The 18,712-nt window shown below is 36.4% G+C and overlaps 1 protein-coding gene across 1 annotated transcript in view; it reads right to left on the reverse strand.

The window, feature by feature from the left end:
- Positions 1 to 4,153: 4,153 nt before the first annotated feature.
- LOXHD1 (lipoxygenase homology PLAT domains 1) overlaps positions 4,154 to 18,712 on the reverse strand; it is a 158,951-nt gene continuing 144,392 nt past the window's right edge. The window contains exons 20-22 of the mRNA XM_074280182.1: positions 18,013 to 18,167; positions 8,141 to 8,274; positions 4,154 to 4,349 (exon numbers count right to left, since the gene is read on the reverse strand). Of these exons, the coding sequence (XP_074136283.1) occupies positions 4,154 to 4,349; positions 8,141 to 8,274; positions 18,013 to 18,167 (485 nt within the window). The remainder of the gene's footprint in view (positions 4,350 to 8,140; positions 8,275 to 18,012; positions 18,168 to 18,712) is intronic.

Raw genomic sequence — 18,712 nt, forward strand, 5'->3', positions numbered from 1 at the left:
ACCATTTTTCCCAGGCCTGATCTTGTTTAATCTTGAGGCTTTGGTTGTCTTGACAACAGCATGGAGCACCCTGAGAAAACCGGACAGCTCATGGTTTTCCAGAGCACCAGGGTCATTTTCAGATCAAACCATATATTTCCAAGTCAGAAGGAAGCACTCCTCCATCAGGCATTTCAGGCTTCTTGTTCACTAAATTTCATTAACTTACATGTAACACTTTATTTGACCCTCACCCAATGACTCTGTGAGACAAACACCATAGGCATTATTTTTACAGTTTTTTAGATGTTGATAAGAAGTCTGAGTTCAATAATTTACTTAAGGAATTAAGAAGCCCAAAGCATTCCCCTTCTGCTCCACCCACCCATCAGTTTGCCCTAGACATCAAGATACATCAGTTATGGCAGGACTAGCCACAATTCTAGTTCCCAGAACCAGGACAGTGCCTGGTATGTAGTAGGCACCTAATAAATGCTTATTAATTGATTGCCTAATGACTAGGCTGCAAATAGGTGTAGGTGGAGGATGCATTGTCTCTGGCAAGAAGGACAGGGGGTTACATGTTTCCATAATCAATGCCTGAAATATTTTCTTATGGTTAACCAGGAGCTTGGCATTGGGATAAGGAGGGACCATTTTTCAGCTACTCAATTTAGTCCATTTTTCATTTTAAATTTCAATTCCAATTTCTCAGTCCATCAGTTTATAGATTTGTGAGCCACCCAATGGCTTGGGAATATGATGTCAGACTCTGAGTTGGAAAGGGCCTGAGAGGCCATCTGGTCTGACTGGTCCCTGGAAAAGAATCCTCTCAACAACACACCCAACAAATAGGCATCCAGTTTTTACTGGAAAGCCTCCAATGAGAGGCAGCCCACTACTCCTGAGGCAGCCATTCCATTTCTAAAGAACTCTCATTGTTAGGAACATTTTTCTTACATGGAGCCAAAAAAAATCTTCCTCTTTTTAATTTGTATTCGTTGGTCTTATCCCTTCCCTATGAAGGGCTTGCTTCTTCCTTCTTCCCTGACAACCACATCCCAACTCTTCCCAGGTAAGCTCCCTGGCCCTGCTTCACCTTCTCCTTCCCATTTCATGGCAGCTCTGGCAGTGTACCAATGTTTCTTCCCCCCACTTCAGCAACTGAATTTGTTCTAAAAAGTTAATTTGGGGAGATTTCATAGCAGCTTTTTAAGGAGATGTTTTGTCCTATCTGCCCTGGGTGCAAAAATTTCTAGTTATAACTGTAGTTTATTAATCTTGTCCAAAGAGATTAGTCTGGCATGACCTGTTTTTGATGAAGCTGTATCCGTTCTATATCTTATTTTGGGACGTTCACCAATGGTCCTTTAAATAGTATATTCTTGAATTTTGCAAGGAATCAAAGTCAAGCTCACTGACCTACAGTTTGCGGACTTTACTTTCTTTTCCTTTTTTGTTTTTTTCTTCAAAATTGGAACATTTGCCGTTCTCCTGCCTTGTGACACTTCTCCTATTGCCAGTCTTTCAAAGATCACTGACTCTGGCTCAGCTTTCAGTCCCCTGGGGACATCTTCTTCAGATACATGCACAGTCACATACCATTTATCTATACAGACAGAATTATTTGACAATTCTTTTAGAATGATTTGATTGTGGTGGAAGGAAAATCTGGGCTTAAAACCTGAGCTGTTTTCAAATTTCTCAGTCATTTATCCCATCAATGCTCATGTCTTGCTAACCCTAACACGCTTTTACCTTATGCTCATCTGCTTCTACTCATGTGAACTGGAGAAAGTCATGCAACTGTACTGACTGGTAGACTCTACATTTATTTCCTTCCTAAAGGCCTAGCACTCATCTTTTATACTATCTAACTGCCCAAAATTGGGCTGTGTGTAAGTGTATATTATATACTTCAACTGGGCCCTCCCTGCAGCAAGGCAATCCTTTGGTTCTTCCTCAAATGATTTATTTATTATTAGATTAATGAAGTTCCAAATAATAGATTAATTAATTTAAAATCATTTTTTCCTTTCCTCAAACATCCTCTCCTCAGCTAAGAATCTTAGTTTGATGAAAAAAAATTAAGGCTATTCAAGGATTGTATTTTATCCCCTTTTCAAAATTTTGTTATAGCAGGAAGATTTCCATGCTCTCACTTTTTTCCCTCTGGTCTCTCTGAAAGTTAGCCTCTTTCTTGCCCAGTTCATCTTTATATGTGTTCTTGATCCCATCTCTTCCCATTTCTCTAGAAAGTTTCAATCTTCCAGCTCAATCCTTTAATTTTTAATTTACTGCTATTTACTGGTTCAGATTCTTCCATCCACAACTATACTCATGTATCCCCCAGCCATAAAAAAATCTTCACTAAACTCTACATTCCCCTCAGGCTGCCATCTTATGTCTTTTCCCCTTTCTCAGCAAAACTCCTAGTTTGGCCTCCATGTCATCTCCTCTCAGTCATCAACTTTGCAGTATAACTTCTAACCTCATCACTTAATTGACTTTATTCTCTCCTAAGTTATCAACAATTTCTTATTATAGTTCTGATGGTCTTTTCTCAGTCCTCATCTTTTTTTTTTGCCATCTCTACATCATTTAACACTATTGACAAACATCTCTTCAAGAATATTCTGTCTTCTCTAGGCTTCTTGTGATGCTTCTCTATTTTGATTTTTTCCCGCATATATTCCTTTTTCCCCTTTTCTGTGTATTTGTCACATATGTTGGTCATTTCTTCCTCCATTAGCTGAAAGCTTCTTGGAAGCAGGAACAGGCTCCATCCCTTCTTTCAGGGATCATACAGTGAACACCCAATAAATACTGTTGGGAGATGGATGGAGTCACCCTTAGAGATGACTAGAGCACTCTGTCCCGTCTGGAGTTAGGACACCTTTAATCCGCCTGGGCCATTCTCATAATGCCAGTCTCCAGCTAAACTTTGTAATTACTGCCAACCATAAAACCTATGCCTTCTCCTTTTCCTTAAAGAACAAGCTGTGGAGAAAAGACAATAGTTTACTCTATATACCCATTCAAATTCCAGACACGGCTGTTTTATTTTTACAATATCTCTGCAATATAATCTTTGTTCAGGTCTTCATCATTTTTCATCTACAGTATTTCAACTACCTCTTACTTGATCTTCCTGTTCCAAATATCCCATTAATTACATATCTTGACCATCTGACATCCTATTCCAGTGATTTTCTATTGCCTCTACAATAAAATAGAAAGTCCTATGATGGCTTTGAAAGTCCTGCACAATTTGGCCCTCATCTATCTCTCCAGCATTTGCTCCTTACATATCTTCCCACACTCCACTATCCAAAATGACTTCTCTCTCAGTTCCTCATTCACAGCACATCTGTCCTCCTATCTTTACACTAACTGTGGCCCATGCTTAGAATGAGTTCCTTCTTTATTTCCACCTCACAGAATCCCTCTTTTCTATTCTAAGATGCCATTCAAACACCATATTCTGATCTCCACTCTTCAGTAATGCTAGCAACCTCCCTCCCAAACTACCTTGTATTTAATTACTTTGTGTGTGCATATGTATGTATTTATTAACTTCATATTTATGTGACATAATTTTATGTTTTTGAATCCTTTCCCCATTAGAATGTAAACTTCTTGTGAGTACAAATTATTTCATTCTTGGTACATGTTCCTCCCTGGCCTTCCACAGTACCTGATGCAGAGCAGACATTAATAAGTACTTGTTGATTGATAGAAGAGTGCCTTGCACGTAGTAAGCACTTAATAACTGTATGTTGAATGTAATGGAATTGGAATAATTAGAGACCAAAGCAGGATAGCGTGTGATTAAGTGCCAAATAGGTAGCATAAGTAATCGCTTCTGTGGGGAGTCAGAGGGGGCGAATCTGATATAGGCTGGAGGTTTTAGGGAAGGTTTCAGGTGGGAACTTAAGCTGAATTTTAAAGGATAAGCGACATGGGGCACTCCAAGTAGGAGGCACAGATACAGAGGCAGGAATGAACATGGCACATGCAGCCCAATGAGGATGCCAGGTAGACCCAATTGGAACAGAGGGTTTATGTGGGGAGAAGACTGAATCATGTGATGAGAAGCAGAAGGTGGAGGGGATACAGCCTGAGGAATTTAGGAGTCTCAATTGTTGATGGGAAGGAATGAATCAGTACAAGGTCAAGGGGAACCTTTCATATCCAGGGCCAGGTTGGCAAGCCCAGCGTCTTCAGCTCCTCCTCCTCCTCCCTCGCCCTCTTCCTCTTCATTCCCCTCGTCCTTCAGGATATATGACTCATCCACTGGGATCAGCTCCCTGGAGAGCTGCCCATCGTCTTCATCGACTGCCAGCCAGCGCTGGCACGGGAAGTAGTACCTAAAAGGAGACAAGGGAACTATGGTAGACTGGCGCCTCAAACTCTGAGAGTCTCTGGAAGACAGGGAGGGAGCCATTGTCAATGTCATTTAATAGGAACACCTTTTGAAGCCCTCACCTCCTCCTACATGGCCATATAGGATGCCCAGCAAGGTCAACAAAGATAGCTACATTTTCTCTAGAAGTTGCCAGAACTGCTTGAAAGGACCCAAAGTTTTAGGGAGTTCTGCTTGAACTCTTTCCCACAAGCATCTTAGAATAGGTAATTGATAAGAATATCAATTAACTGAGGTTTGTGTTCTGGCCCCTGGACAATTTATCTATTTGAGCAACCTTAGGCCTAGAGGGACCATATTAAGTGATCCAGAACCAGTAATTTCTTTTTTTTTTTTTCGTGAGGCTGGGGTTAAATGACTTGCCCAGGGTCACACAGCTAGGAAGTTTTAAGTGTCTGAGACCATATTTGAATTCGGGTCCTCCTGACTTCAAGACTGGCTCTCTATCCACTGTGCCATCTAACTGCTCCTAATTTTACTTTAAAATAATATTTTTTGTCTTATTGTATCTACTTTCTTTACCTCATGGATAACAAAAATGCATCATGTCAAGTGTCAGAGCTTGGACTTTTGAGGTATTCTTAAATTCTGGTTCTTTCAATGATGTTAGATATGTCAGTAGTTAGGTAGTATAGAGATGGAGCACTCCATCTGGTGTCAGGAAGTCCTACATTCAAATTAGGCCTCACACACTTACTGCGTGACTATGGGCAAGTCACTTCACTTCTGCCTTGTTTCAATTTCTTCATTTGTAAAATAATATTATTATAAATAAAACTAGTAATAGCATTTATCTTCCAAGGTTGTTGCAAGGATAAAAAGAGATAATATTTATAAAACGCTTTTCAAATCTTAAGAGTACTATATGAATATTAATTATTATTATCATTATTATTATTATTATTATTATATTTTTCTGAACCTCTTTCCCCTGATATATCAGATGGGGGTTATAAAACTTGTGCTATTTCTATAGCTATAGTTGGTAACAAATTTTATATATAGTGTATGAATGAGCTATGTATTCTGTAGAATACTACATAAATGTGATTTATTACTAGTTACTAGATTAAAGTGTTTGGGATTTAGGAGATGAAGTAGAAAAAAGGCTAGAGCAGCTGCAGAGAGAGAAGATAGTCTCCAGGGAGTTGCCTCAATGCAGGGGCTAGATAATTTAATAGTTAACTGAAGATCAGAGGGGGAAAAAAAAAACTTGCCTGTGGAATTATTAGATTACAGAATGAATGTCAGAGCAAGAGAAGATCTTATATCTAGAAGGGATAGATCATTTAAGTCTGTGCTTTCATATTTTAGTCAAGGAAACTTGGGCCCACAGGAGAGAAAATAATTTGCTCAAAGTCACAAAATTGTAAGGAAGAGATTCTAACTCCAAATTCAGTGTGGTTTTCACCACACCACATTGGAATTTAGGCTTACAAGTAATTCTGCATTCAAACTGTACTCAGTCAAAAAATTAACCTAATTTATTGGAGTTTCTACTTTGCTTCTGGAAAGCACATCCTTTCTAATTCAATTCAGGATCTGTTTCACAGGGTCATGAAATTCTTTGAAGGGTTTTGAGAAGATTCTATCATCCCCAGATATTTGTTGCCATGATTTGTAATGACATTTGAAATCCCTTAGCAAGATAATTCCAATGCCTTTTGGTCTTCTAGAGGGTCTAACTAAAGCACAACCATGATAGGAAGAATCCATGAGCAGATGATCTAATTATAGGATCATAGAACTAAAGCTTTACAGATGAAGAAATTGAGATCCAGAGAGATGAGGTACACTATTAGAAGTCATAGTGGTGGAGCTGAGATTAAACCTGAAGTTGTATGTTACCTGTATTCATCCTTCTGCACCATGCTGTCCCCATCCTTTTATAAGAGAGTAAAGGGAAACCCCCAAAGAGGGGAGGGGAAAAACCTGAGCAAGAGAAATTTTTGACTGAATAATAATAATAATTTTATTATAATGATTAAACAGCTAGTTGCCACATATAAATCTTAAGGAACTGGGAGGACATTGTTTCATTCTACAATAATAGGGAAGGAAGGAATGGAGAAGGACTTGGAGGGAATAAAGTGAATTCTGTTTTGAATAGATTGAGTTTAAGATGTCTATTGGATATATAATTCAAGATGTCTAAAAAACAATTTGGAGTTACAAGATTGGAGATCAGCAGAAAGGTTAAGGCAGGAAAGGTAGATTTGAGAATCATTAGCATAGAGGTAATAATTAAATTCATGGGAGCTGATGAGATCACCAAGTGAAATAGTTTAGAGGTAGAAGAGAAGAGGGCCCAGGATAGAACCCTGAGGAATACTTAGGGTTAGAGGTAGTGATTTGGAGTAGGATCCAAGAGAAAGAGAGAGTGGCTAGATAGAAGGAAGGAAGGAAGGAAGGAAGGAAGGAAGGAAGGAAGGAAGGAAGGAAGGAAGGAAGGAAGGAAGGAAGGAAGGAAGGAAGGAAGGAAGGAAGGAAGGAAGGAAGGAAAGAAAGAAAGAAAGAAAGAAAGAAAGAAAGAAAGAAAGAAAGAAAGAAAGAAAGAAAGAAAGAAAGAAAGAAAGAAAGAAAGAAAGAAAGAAAGAAAGAAAGAAAGAAAGAAAGAAAGAAAGAAAGAAAGAAAGAAAGAAAGAAAGAAAGAAAGAAAGAAAGAAAGAAAGAAAGAAAGAAAGAAAGAAAGAAAGAAAGAAAGAAAGGAGGGAAGGAGGGAAGGAGGGAAGGAAGGAAGGAAGGAAGGAAGGAAGGAAGGAAGGAAGGAGGGAAGGAAGGAAGGAAGGAAGGAAGGAAGGAAGGAAGGAAGGAAGGAAGGAAGGAAGGAAGGAAGGAAGGAAGGAAGGAAGGAAGGAAGGAAGGAAGGAAGGAAGGAAGGAAGGAAAAAGAACCAGGAGGGAAAGTTGTCCTGAAAACCTATAGAGAAGAGACTGACCACAACAGTATCAAAAACTACAACTAGGTCCTAGAAAATCAGGACTGAGAAAAAGCAATTATATTTGGCAACTAAGAGATCATTAATAATTTTGGAGAAAGCAGTTTCAATGAAATGATAATTCAGAAGCCAAATTGTAAGGTACTGAGAAGAAAGAATGAGAAGAAACAAAATAGAGGCACATATTGTAAAACTATTTTTTAAGAGTTTAGCTACAAAGGGCAGATATGGGATGATGGCTAGTGAGGACGAAAGAATGAAGTGAGGGATTTTTCAGGATAGAGGAGACAAAAGGCAATAGGAAATGAGCCAGTACAGCAGAAGAGACTGAAAATAAGTGAGAGAAGGGATGACACTATGGAATAGGATCATTTGAATAAGTAGAAGTGTTAACCTTGGTAATGAGTTAGGCACAGGGATGAGAGAGGAGAAAGTGGCCAGCTTTAATACTTAAGAGATCTATAAAATCTAAAATCTTATGTCATACTATACTTCCCCAATTTTGAGTCACCCTTTTTCATATAGACTACACTTGAAGACTAGGTTTCAAAGTCTTAAGTTAGTTTTGCTGCAGACTTTATACTAAATTGGAATAGAGAGATCCTTCACTTGTGCTCTTGAACTCACTCAAGTTAGTGTCTATTTTAATTATGTCAAAGGGTATCATTAAGTGACAAAATGACAGAAGAGGGTGGGATCTGAGGTTGATCACCTAAAGCATGAGAAAAAAGAATGGAATGTACACAAAGGACAAAATTTGCCTTGGCTATTTGTGAGTCTGCTAGCCCCCCACTCACGTGGTTTCATTATTTTGGTCCGTGATGTCCACTCGATCAAGAAACCAGCCAGAGGCATTGCCAGAGTTATCATGACGAATTCTAATCTTCTTTAAGGGCCCCAGGTCAATAGCATTGATGATGAATGTGTCTGTCTGCAGAGGGCAAGAATACAGAATTCAGAAGGAAGGAAGTCCTATAATACTAACTTATTTCTAGATTTTCTAGAGGAAGCTCAAGATCACTAATTTTCGGGAACACTAAATTCTGCAGATTGAAACATAAAACATTCAGTAAGCCAATCAACTATTTGGTGAAGATACTCAGTAGTTTATGCATGCCATGAAATTTTGTCTTCTTGCTTCTATTTGCCAATGTTTGAGCATGGAAAAGGATGGAGAAGGGAAGAAGGCTGAGATGGAGATAGATAGATAGATAAATAGGTATGATATGATATATCCATGTGTATATGTTTACTTGGCATAGTAGGTAAAAAGCTGGACATAAGATTAGGAAGAATTCAATCACAATCACAATCCTATGTCAGCTACTAGCTAAGTGACCCTAGACAAGTTAATAAGCCTGAACTTTAATTTTTGTATGTATAGAATACGAATAACCATACTTATCACCCAGGGATATTGTGAAGATCAGTTAAGGTAACATGTAAAGTCTTTAGCAAACCCTAAAAACAATTATAAATATGGAGCCATTTAAAAAAATTTTTAATTAAAGTTTTTTATTTACAAAGCATATGCATGGGTAATTTTTCCAACATTGACCCTTGCAAAATCTTTTGTTCAAAATGTCCCCCTCCTTCCCCCATCCCCTCCCCTAGCTAGCAGGTCATCCAATACATGTTAAATATGTTGAGATACATATTAAATCCAATATATGTATACATATTTATACAGTTATCTTGCTGCACAAGAAAAATCAGATCAAGAAGGAAGAAAAAGAAATATTGAGAAAGAAAACAAAATGCAAGCAAATAACAGAGAGAGTGAGAATGCTATGTTGTGTTCTGCACTCCGTTCCCATGGTTCTCTCTCTGGGTGTAGATGGCTCTCTCCATCACTGTACAAATAGAACTGATTTGAATTATCACAATGTTGAAGAGAGCCACGTCCATTAGAATTGATTTCCATATAGTCTTTTTAGTGCTATGTATAATGATCTCCTGGTTCTGCTCATTTCACTTAGCATCAGTTCATGTAAGTCTCTCAAAATCTCTCTGAAATCATCCTGTTAGTCGTTTCTTATAGAACAACTGTATTCCATAGCATTCATATACCATAATATATTCAGCCATTCTCCAATTGATGCGCATCCATTCAATTTCCAGTTTCTTACCACTACAAAGAGGGCTGCCACAGACATTTTTACACATGTGAGTCCCTTTCCCTCCTTTAAGAAATCTTTGGGATATAATCCCAATAGAAACTCTGCTAGATCAAAGGGTATGCACAGTTTGATAACTTTTCGAGCATAGTTCCAAACTACTCTCCAAAATGAATGGATCCGTTCACAATTTCACCAAAAATGCATCAGTCCCATTTTTCCCACCTCCCCTCCAATATTCATCATTATCTTTTCCTGTCATCTTAGCCAATCTGATATGTGTGTAGTGGTATTTCAGAGTTGTCTTAATTTGATTTCTCTGATCAATAGTGATTTGGAGCAACTTTTCATGTGGCTACAAATAGTTTCAATCTCTTCATCTGAAAACTGTCTGTTCATATCCTTTGACCATTTGTCAAATGGAGAATGGCTTGAACTATTATAAATTTGAGTCAATTCTCAATATATTTTAGAAATTAGGGTTTTATCAGATCCTTTGGATGTTAAAATGTTTTCCCAGCTTATTGCTTTTCTTCTAATCTTGTCTGCATTAGTTTTGTTTGTACAAAATTTTTTTAAATTTAATATAATCAAAATTATATATTTGTGATCAATAATCTGTAGCTCTTCTTTGATCACAAATTCTTTCCTACTACACAAATCTGAGAGGTAAACTACCCTATGTTCTTCTAATTTGTTTATAATATCATTCTTTATGTCTAGATCATGAACCCATTTTGACCTTATCTTGGTATATGGTGTTGGGTGTGTGTCTGTGCCTACTTTCTGCAATATTAGGTTCCAATTTTCCCAGCAGTTTTTGTCAAATAGTGAATTCTTATCCCAAAAACTGGGGCCTTTGGGTTTGGCCAATACTAGATTGTTATAATCATTGACTATCTTGTTCTGTGAACCTAACCTTTTCCACTATCAACTTCTCTATTTCTTAGTCAGTACCAAATGTTTTTAATGATTGCTGCTTTATAATACAGTTTTAGATCTGGTACAACTAGGCCACCTTCATTTGCTTTTCTCTTCATTAATTCCTTTGAAATTCTTGACTTTTTGTTCTTCCAGATGAATTTTGTTATTTTTTCTAGGTCAGTAAAATAGTTTCTTGGGAGTTTGATTGGTATAGCACTAAATAAATAGATTATTTTAGAGAGTATTGTCATCTCTTTATATTCACTTAACTTAACAAGCACTTGATATTTTTCCAATTAGTTAAATCAGACTTTATTTGTGTGGAAAGTGTTTTGTAGTTTTGCTTACATAGTTCCTGACTTTCCTTTGGCAGATAGATTCCCAAATATTTTATACTATCAACAGTTATTTTAAATAGAATTTCTCTTTGTATCTCTTGCTGTTGAATTTTGTTGGTGAGGCATGCTGATGATTCATGTGGATTTATTTTGTATACTGCAACTTTGCTAAAGTTGTGGATTATTTCTAATAGCTTTTTAGTTGATTCTAAGTATTCTATCATATTATCTGCAAAGAGTGATAATTTGGTTTCCTCATTACCTACTCTAACTCCTTTAATTTCTTTTTCATCTCTTATTGCCAAAGCTAGCATTTATAATACAATATTGAATAGTGATGGTGATAGTGGGCAACCTTGTTTCACCCCTGATCTTATTGGGAATGGTTCTAGTTTATCTCCATTACATATGATGTTTGCTTATAGTTTTAAATAGACTATACTGACTGTTTTAAGGAAAAGTCCATGTATTTCTATACTCTCTAGTGTTTTTATTAGGAATGGGTGTTGGATTTTATCAAATGCTTTTTCTGCATCTATTGAGATAATCATATGGTTTTTGTTAATTTGGTTATTGTTATAGTCAATTATGTAATTGATTATATTCCTAATATTGAACCAGCCCTGCATTCCTGTTATAAATCCTACTTGGTCATGGTATATTATCCTGGGAATCATTTTCTGTAATCTCTTTGCTAATATTTTATTTAACATTTTTGCACCTTAAGATTTAAGAATTTGCAAAATTCATTAGGGAGATTGGTCTATAATTTTATTTCACTGTTTTTGTACTACCTGGTTTAAGTATCAGTCCCATGTCTGTGTCATAAAATGAATTTGGTAGGAGTCCTTCATTCCCTATTGTTTCAAATAGTTTATATAGTATTGGAGTTAATTGTTCTTTAAATGCTTGGTAGAATTCACATGTAAATCCATCTGCTCCTGGGGATTTTTTCTTTAGGGCATTGACTAATAGCTTGTTCTAGTTCTTTTTCTAAAATGGGACTATTTTAGTAATTTGTTTCCTCTTCTGTTAATCTGAGCAATCTATATTTTTGTAGGTATCCTCCATTCATTTAGGTTATCAAATTTATTGGCATAAAGTTGGGCAATGTAACTCCTAATAATTGCTTTAATTTCCTCTTCATTCGTGGGTAGCTCTCCCTTTTCATTTTTGAGATTAATAGTTTGGTTTTCCTTTTTTCCTTTTTCTAACCAAATTAACTAAAGGTTTATTTATTTTGCTGGGTTTTTTTTTTCACAAAACCAACTCTTAGTTTTATTTATTGATTCAATAGATTTTTTTAGTTTCAATTTCTTTTCATTTTTAGAATTTCAAGTTTGGTATTTGATTGGGGTTTTTTAATTTGTTCTTTTTCTAGCTTTTTTAGTTGCAAGCTCAATTTATTAATCTTCTCTTTATTTTATGCAAGTAAGCATTTAGAGTTATAAAATTTCCCCTTAATGCCAATTTGGCTACATCCCACAAATTTTGGTATGTTGTCTCATTATTGTTATTCTCTTGGATGAAATTATGAATTATGTCTATGATTGGCTGTTTCACCCATTCATTCTTTAGGATGAGATTATTTAGTTTCCAATTTCTTTTTGGTCTATTTTCCCTTGGTCTATTATTGAATATAATTTTTATTGCATTGTGATCTGAAAAATGCATTTGCTATTTCTGCATTTCTGCATTTGATTCTGAGGTCTTTATGTCTTAATATATGGTCAATTTTTGTATAGGTTCCATGAACTGCTGAGAAGAAAGTATACTCCTTTCTGTCTCCATTCAATTTTCTCCAAAGATCTATCATATCTAGTTTTTCTAGTATTCTATTTACCTCTTTAACTTCTTTCTTTTTTATTTTGTGTTTTGATTTATCTAGTTCTGAGAGAGCATGGTTGAGTTGTCCCACTATTACAGTTTTGTTGTCTATTTCTTCTTGCAACTCTTTTAACTTTTCCTTTAGGAATTTAGATGCTATACCACTTGGTGCATATATGTTTTATATTGATATTGCTTCATTATCTATGGTAACCTTTAGCAAGATATAGTTTCCTTACTTATCTCTTTTAATTAGATCAATTTTTGCTTTTGCTTAATCTGAGATCAGGATGGCTACCCCTGCTTTTTTTTTTTTAAACTTCATTTGAAGCATAATAAATTCTACTCCAGCCTTTTACCTTTACTTTGTATGTATTGCTCTGTTTTAAATGTGTTTCTTGTAAACAACATATTGTAGGATTATGGCTTTTAATCCAGTCTTATATCCACTTACATTTTATGGGAGAGTTCATCCCATTCACATTTACAGTTAAAATGACTAATTCTGTATTTCCTGCCATCTTATTAACCCTAAATTATACTTTTCTCTTTCCTTTTCCCCTTTCCCTCTTCTCTAGTATTTTATTTATGAGCACTACTTGCCTCAAGCAATCCTCCCCCTTTAGAGACCCTACCCTTTCTTAAACCTTTCCCCTACTATTTGTTTTCCCTTCTGTTTAGCCTATGCCTTTCCTTTTCCCGTTTTCCCTCCCACTGTTCTATAAGGCGAGAGATGTTTCTTAGGGAAATCAAATATATCTAATATTCTTTCTTTGAGCCAAATCTGATGAGAGTAAGATTCACACACCCTCTCTTCTTTCCCTCAATGAGAATAGGTTTTCTTTACCTCTTCCTGAGATGTAATTTCCTTTATTTTACCTCCATGTTCTCCTTTTTTACTGTTACAATCCCCTTTTCACCTATAGTTTCTTTTTTATATTATAACAGTAAAATCAGATTATATATGTACTTTCTATGTATACTCAGTTCTCAAAAGGTTTTTTTTTTCTTTTTACCATTTTATGTTTTTCTTGAGTTCTATATTTAAAGTCAAATGTTTTGTTTAGCTCTGGTCTTTTCACAAAATATAAATGCAATTCACTACTTTCATTGAATGTTCATCTTCTTTCCTGAAAGAAAATGTTCAGTTTAGCAGGGTAATTTATTCTTGGCTACATTCCAAGTTTCTTCACCTTTTGGAATATCAGATTCCAGGCCTTTTGATCCTTTAACATGGAAGCTGCTAGGTCCTGAGTAATCCTTATTGTGGCTTTTCTGTATTTGAATTATTTCTTTCTGGCTGCTTATAATATTTTTACCTTGGTCTGATAGTTCTGAAATTTAGCTACAATATTCCTTGGGATTTTAATTTTGGGGTCTCTTACAGGAAGTACTTGGTGAATTCTTTCAATGATCATTTTAACTTCTGATTCTATATCTGGGAAGTTCTCTTTGATGATTTCCTGAAAAATAGTGTCTAGGCTCTTTTTTTCATAATGCATTTCAGGGAGTCCAATAATCCTTAAATTGTCTCTCCTAGAACTATTTTCCAGGTTGATTGTTTTCCCAATTAGGTATTTTATGTTTTTTTTCTATTTTTTCATTTTGTTGGTTTTGCTTAATTGATTCTTGTTATCTCATTGAGTCATTCATTTCCATTTGTTCAGTTTGGAATTTTAGTGAATTATTTTCATCATTTACTTTTTTAACTTCTTTTTGTATTTATCCAATTGAATTTTAAATGAGTTGTTTTATTCTATGGAATTTTTTTCCATTTCACAAATTCTATTTTTGAGGAGTTATTCTCTTTTTCCATTTCACAAAATTCTGTTTTTCTAGGAGTTGCTTTCTTTTACTATTTTATCAAATCTATCTTTTTATGAGTTATGTGCCTTTTCCAAACTCTGTTGCAAAGTTATCATTTTTCCCCTATTTTTCTTCTCACTCTCTTTTAAGATCCTTTTTAATTTCTCATAGAAGAACCTTGTGTGATGGGGGCCAGATTATATCACCTTTTGGGTCTTCATCTGGAGACAATTTGCCTGTAGTCTCCTCAGAATTTGAAATCTGTTCTTCTCTTTCATCATAAAAACTGTCTATTGTCTGATTTACTTTTTTACTCATTTATTAAAAAGTTAAGCTTGGTTTTCCAAGCTTCTTCTACAAGTAGCAGCTTCTTCTATAAGTGGCCTTACCTGACCTGAGTCAGTGCTGATTCACTCCTGATGCTAGGTGAGTGTGGCCAGGTCCCATGAGATCCTGGAATTTCAGGGTTCACTATTGATCTTTTGTGTTTGTATTGGATGTTTTGTAATTTCTCTGCTGATCTACTGGCTTGCAGCCAGGGCAGAGTGGCCAACACTGCTGTAGATTTCAGTAGATTCCTCCTCATAGATTCTCTGCCATGTGGAGTCCACACTGCCCCACAGAGTTCACACCACCCTCAGAGTTTGCATCCCTAGACTTTGTGCTAGTGATTGTACTCAGCTGCTTGTGCTTCACTGCATCCCTCCTGTTTCCAATTGAAACAGACCTTTTCTGGTGATCTTCAAAATTATCTTTTGCTTATAATTTGTTACACTCCCGATATTCATGGATTCTGCTAGTCCAGAGCTAATTCAGAGGCTGGATTTGCTAATTAGTCTGAAGGTTATAGAAGAAGGTCAGAAAGAATTGTGTATCATCTCCAGCATCTTGGCTCCGCCCCTGGAAGTCCATATAGAGCAATTTTCTTTAAAAAGTGTGCTGCATATGATTATCCTCAAAGAAGTAGCTAGGTTATAGTGGATAAAGAGAACCTCAGAGTAAAGAAAACCTGGATTAAAGTGCTATAAAACTGTGCCTACCCTTTGAAATACAAGTGCCACCACTGGATCTGTATGCCAAAGAGATCATAAAAGATGGAAAAGGACTCACATGCCCAAAAATATTTGTAGCAGCTCTTTTTGTTTGGAAATTGAATGGATGCCCTTCAACTGGGAAATGGCTGAATAGGTCATGGTGTATAAGTGTAATGAAATACTATTGTTCTATTAAGAAATGATGATCAGGCTGATTTCAGAAAAGTCTGGAAAGACTTATATGAACTAATGCTGAGTGAAGTGAGAAGAACCAGGAGAACATTGTACATAGTAACAGCAAGATTGTATGATGATCAACTGTGATAGACTTAGCTTTTATCAGCAATGATCTAAGACAGTTCCAATAGACTTGGGATGGAAAATGCCATCCACATCCAGAGAAAGAACTATGGAGATTGAATGAAGATCAAAGCCTATTATTTTCTTTTTGCTGAGGCAATTGAGGTTAAGTGATTTGCCCAGGGTCACACAGATAGGTAGTGTTAAGTGTCTGAAAAGACTATTATTTTCACAATTTTCCTCCTTTCTTGTGGTTTTTCCCTTTTGTTCTTTTACATCTTAATTAATATGGAAATATTAAAATGATTGTAACATGTCTTACCTATATCCGATTGCTTGTTGTCTTGGGGAGAAGGGAGAAAAAAAGTTGGAACTCAAAATCATATAAAAATGAATGTTGAAAATTATTTCTACATGTAAATATAAAACTGAAATACTATTAAAATGAAAAAAAATAACACCTGAGTCTTATCTCTGACACATTGTATTATACTGAGAAAGTTACAACTCTCAGTGACCCAGACTATAGATCATAAAGAAGTCTCTGATCTGCATAGTGGGAGTTTCCTCACTGGGAATTCTTTATATGCCAATAGGGAACAGCAGATTTGACCTGAAAGAAATGATCATGATCAACAACAAATATGCAGTTATCATGTACAATGCAGGTACTGTTCCAGGAAATGGGAAGGAAAAACAACAACCACCACCACCACCACCAAAATCCTTACTTTCCTATCCTGCAGAAACATAATGAAATCAATCAACAAGCATTTATTAAGTATTTACTACATGCCAGAAATTAGATGTTAGACATAAAAAAAGCAAAAGATAAATAGTTCCTGCCCTCAAAGAGCTTACATTCTAAGAGAGGTATTTATATATAACTAGATGGCACAGTAGATAGAGTACTGGGCCTGAAGTCAAGAGCTCTTCCTGAGTTAAAATCTAGCCTCAGGTACTTCTTAGATTTGTGACTCTGGGCAAGTCACTTCACCTTTTTTTGCCTCAGTTTCCTTACTGGAGAAGGAAATGGCAAATAACACCAGTGTTTTTGCCAAGAAAACCCAAATGGAATCACAAAGAGTCAGACATGACTGAAATGACTGAATAACAACAAAAATAATGGCTAAAGTCATTGTGAATTGGTACATACCAAACAATCCTTTCAGGAGGAAATGCAGGTTCCTACAGGCTTTTGCTCACAACATTTAATTTTACACTTCCCAGAGTGACCTCACTTAGAAATTAGGGAATTTCCTCTTTTTTTCTGGACATATCATTGATTTATTAATGCTGACCTCACAGTCAATAGCACTATCTCATACCTGACTGAAGCTTACATATTTTCTCCATAAGACACATCATAGCTTTCTTGTGCTTAGGAGCACTAGATAGCACTTTAGCACTACATTTGGAGGACATTTTAAACTGTGAAATTACTAACAAAAAGCACAATTTTTTTTAATGTGGCACTAAATATGCTGTGTAAAGGATGCTTGTTTATAGTATGAGAGTTGAAACAAGCAGGCAGAACATTGCCTAGTATGACCTCAGCTGGGAACATGCACATCGGGTGACTCAAACACTCTGCACATGTCTGTGAAAGTGCCCTGAGTATTGATTTGGGGTTACAAATAAATTTGAGTGAGTAGGCGAATTCCCAAATACAGAACCCACAATGAGGATCAGCTGTATATGCAAAATAAATACAAGATGATTAGGGGGATTAGCATTAACAGCTGGAGGGATCAAGAAAGACCTGATGTATAAGGGAGTGTTCAATTGAATCTTGAGGAAAATTAAGAATTCTGAAGAACAGCAAGAAGACCAGTAGCCACACTGTGAAGGGTTTTAAATTCCAAACATAGGGATTTATACTTGATCCTAGAGAAAGAGGTCTAGACTTAGAAGAGCATAAGAGGCCAGAGTTCAACCCCTTCATTTTACAAATAAGGAAACTAAGCCAAGGGTAGCTAGAGGGTGCCATAGTGCATAGAGTGCTGAGCCTGAAGTAAGGATGGCCCATCTTCCTGAGTTCAAATCCAGCCTCAGACAATTACTGTGTGACCCCAGCCCTATCCTCCCCTGCTAATTCTTATCCTTTCCAAGAAGTCCAAAGGGACTAGGAAAGACATGGCTGGTGAATTTTGTCTTTGGAATCTCCCACATTTTAATTCTGGTTGCCTCAGTTTTCTCATTTGCAAAATGAGAGAACTGGACTCAATGGCCTCTGAAGTCTACGCTTGATAAATTTTAAATATCTGTTTAAATGTATTTTATGTAAAGTATCCTGAAAATAAACTGTTATTGTTGTTGTTACCTGTCCTTGTTCAAACTTATTTGATTTGTCTGATTTTCTTAAAGCTCGCTCGCCAGTATCACCATATTCTTCACCATAGATGTTCAGGTAGACGTTGGCATCAGTGCCACCTTTGGGCATCTTCCCTGTGATCACCTGGACTTCATAGGTATTGGCTGTGGACACAGGATAAGGTAGGATTTAGGAAACCAAGTCATGGGTCCAATCCTGAGAAATCAAGTCTGGTTTTAAGGAAAACAAATGGCTGTCAGCATGCGGGGTTTTCAAAGGTCAAGAGTAAGACTCCTCTAGAACAAGGGCCAAAATTAGCTTCTTTGGACTGTCTCCTAGCTCCAGCCCTATCCTCCCCTGCCATAATTATCCTTTCCAAGAAGTCCAAGGGTATTAGGAGAGTCTCGGCCAGTGAAGTCTGCCTTTGGAATCTCTCACTCACCTTATTTCTAAATAATATGCTACTCTCTCAATATTCTTACCTCTTTTGGCTACCTCTTCCAACTCTTTCCCAGTCTTACCTCCCACACCCAAGCACTCAATGGACTCATTTACCCTGAATCCCTCCTAGAAAAAAAAAATCTGATCTCTTAAACCCATTCACTTTAGTATTCTAGTGCCAATTTGTTACCCTTTCCAAGGGTTATCAAGAAGACTCAGAGAGTGAAAAATGCTTAATCTCAAAGACTAACTTTACTAATGGTGGAAT

The sequence above is a fragment of the Sminthopsis crassicaudata genome, chromosome 1 (genome assembly GCF_048593235.1).
Source record: "Sminthopsis crassicaudata isolate SCR6 chromosome 1, ASM4859323v1, whole genome shotgun sequence".
NCBI classification, from domain to species: Eukaryota; Metazoa; Chordata; class Mammalia; order Dasyuromorphia; family Dasyuridae; genus Sminthopsis; species Sminthopsis crassicaudata.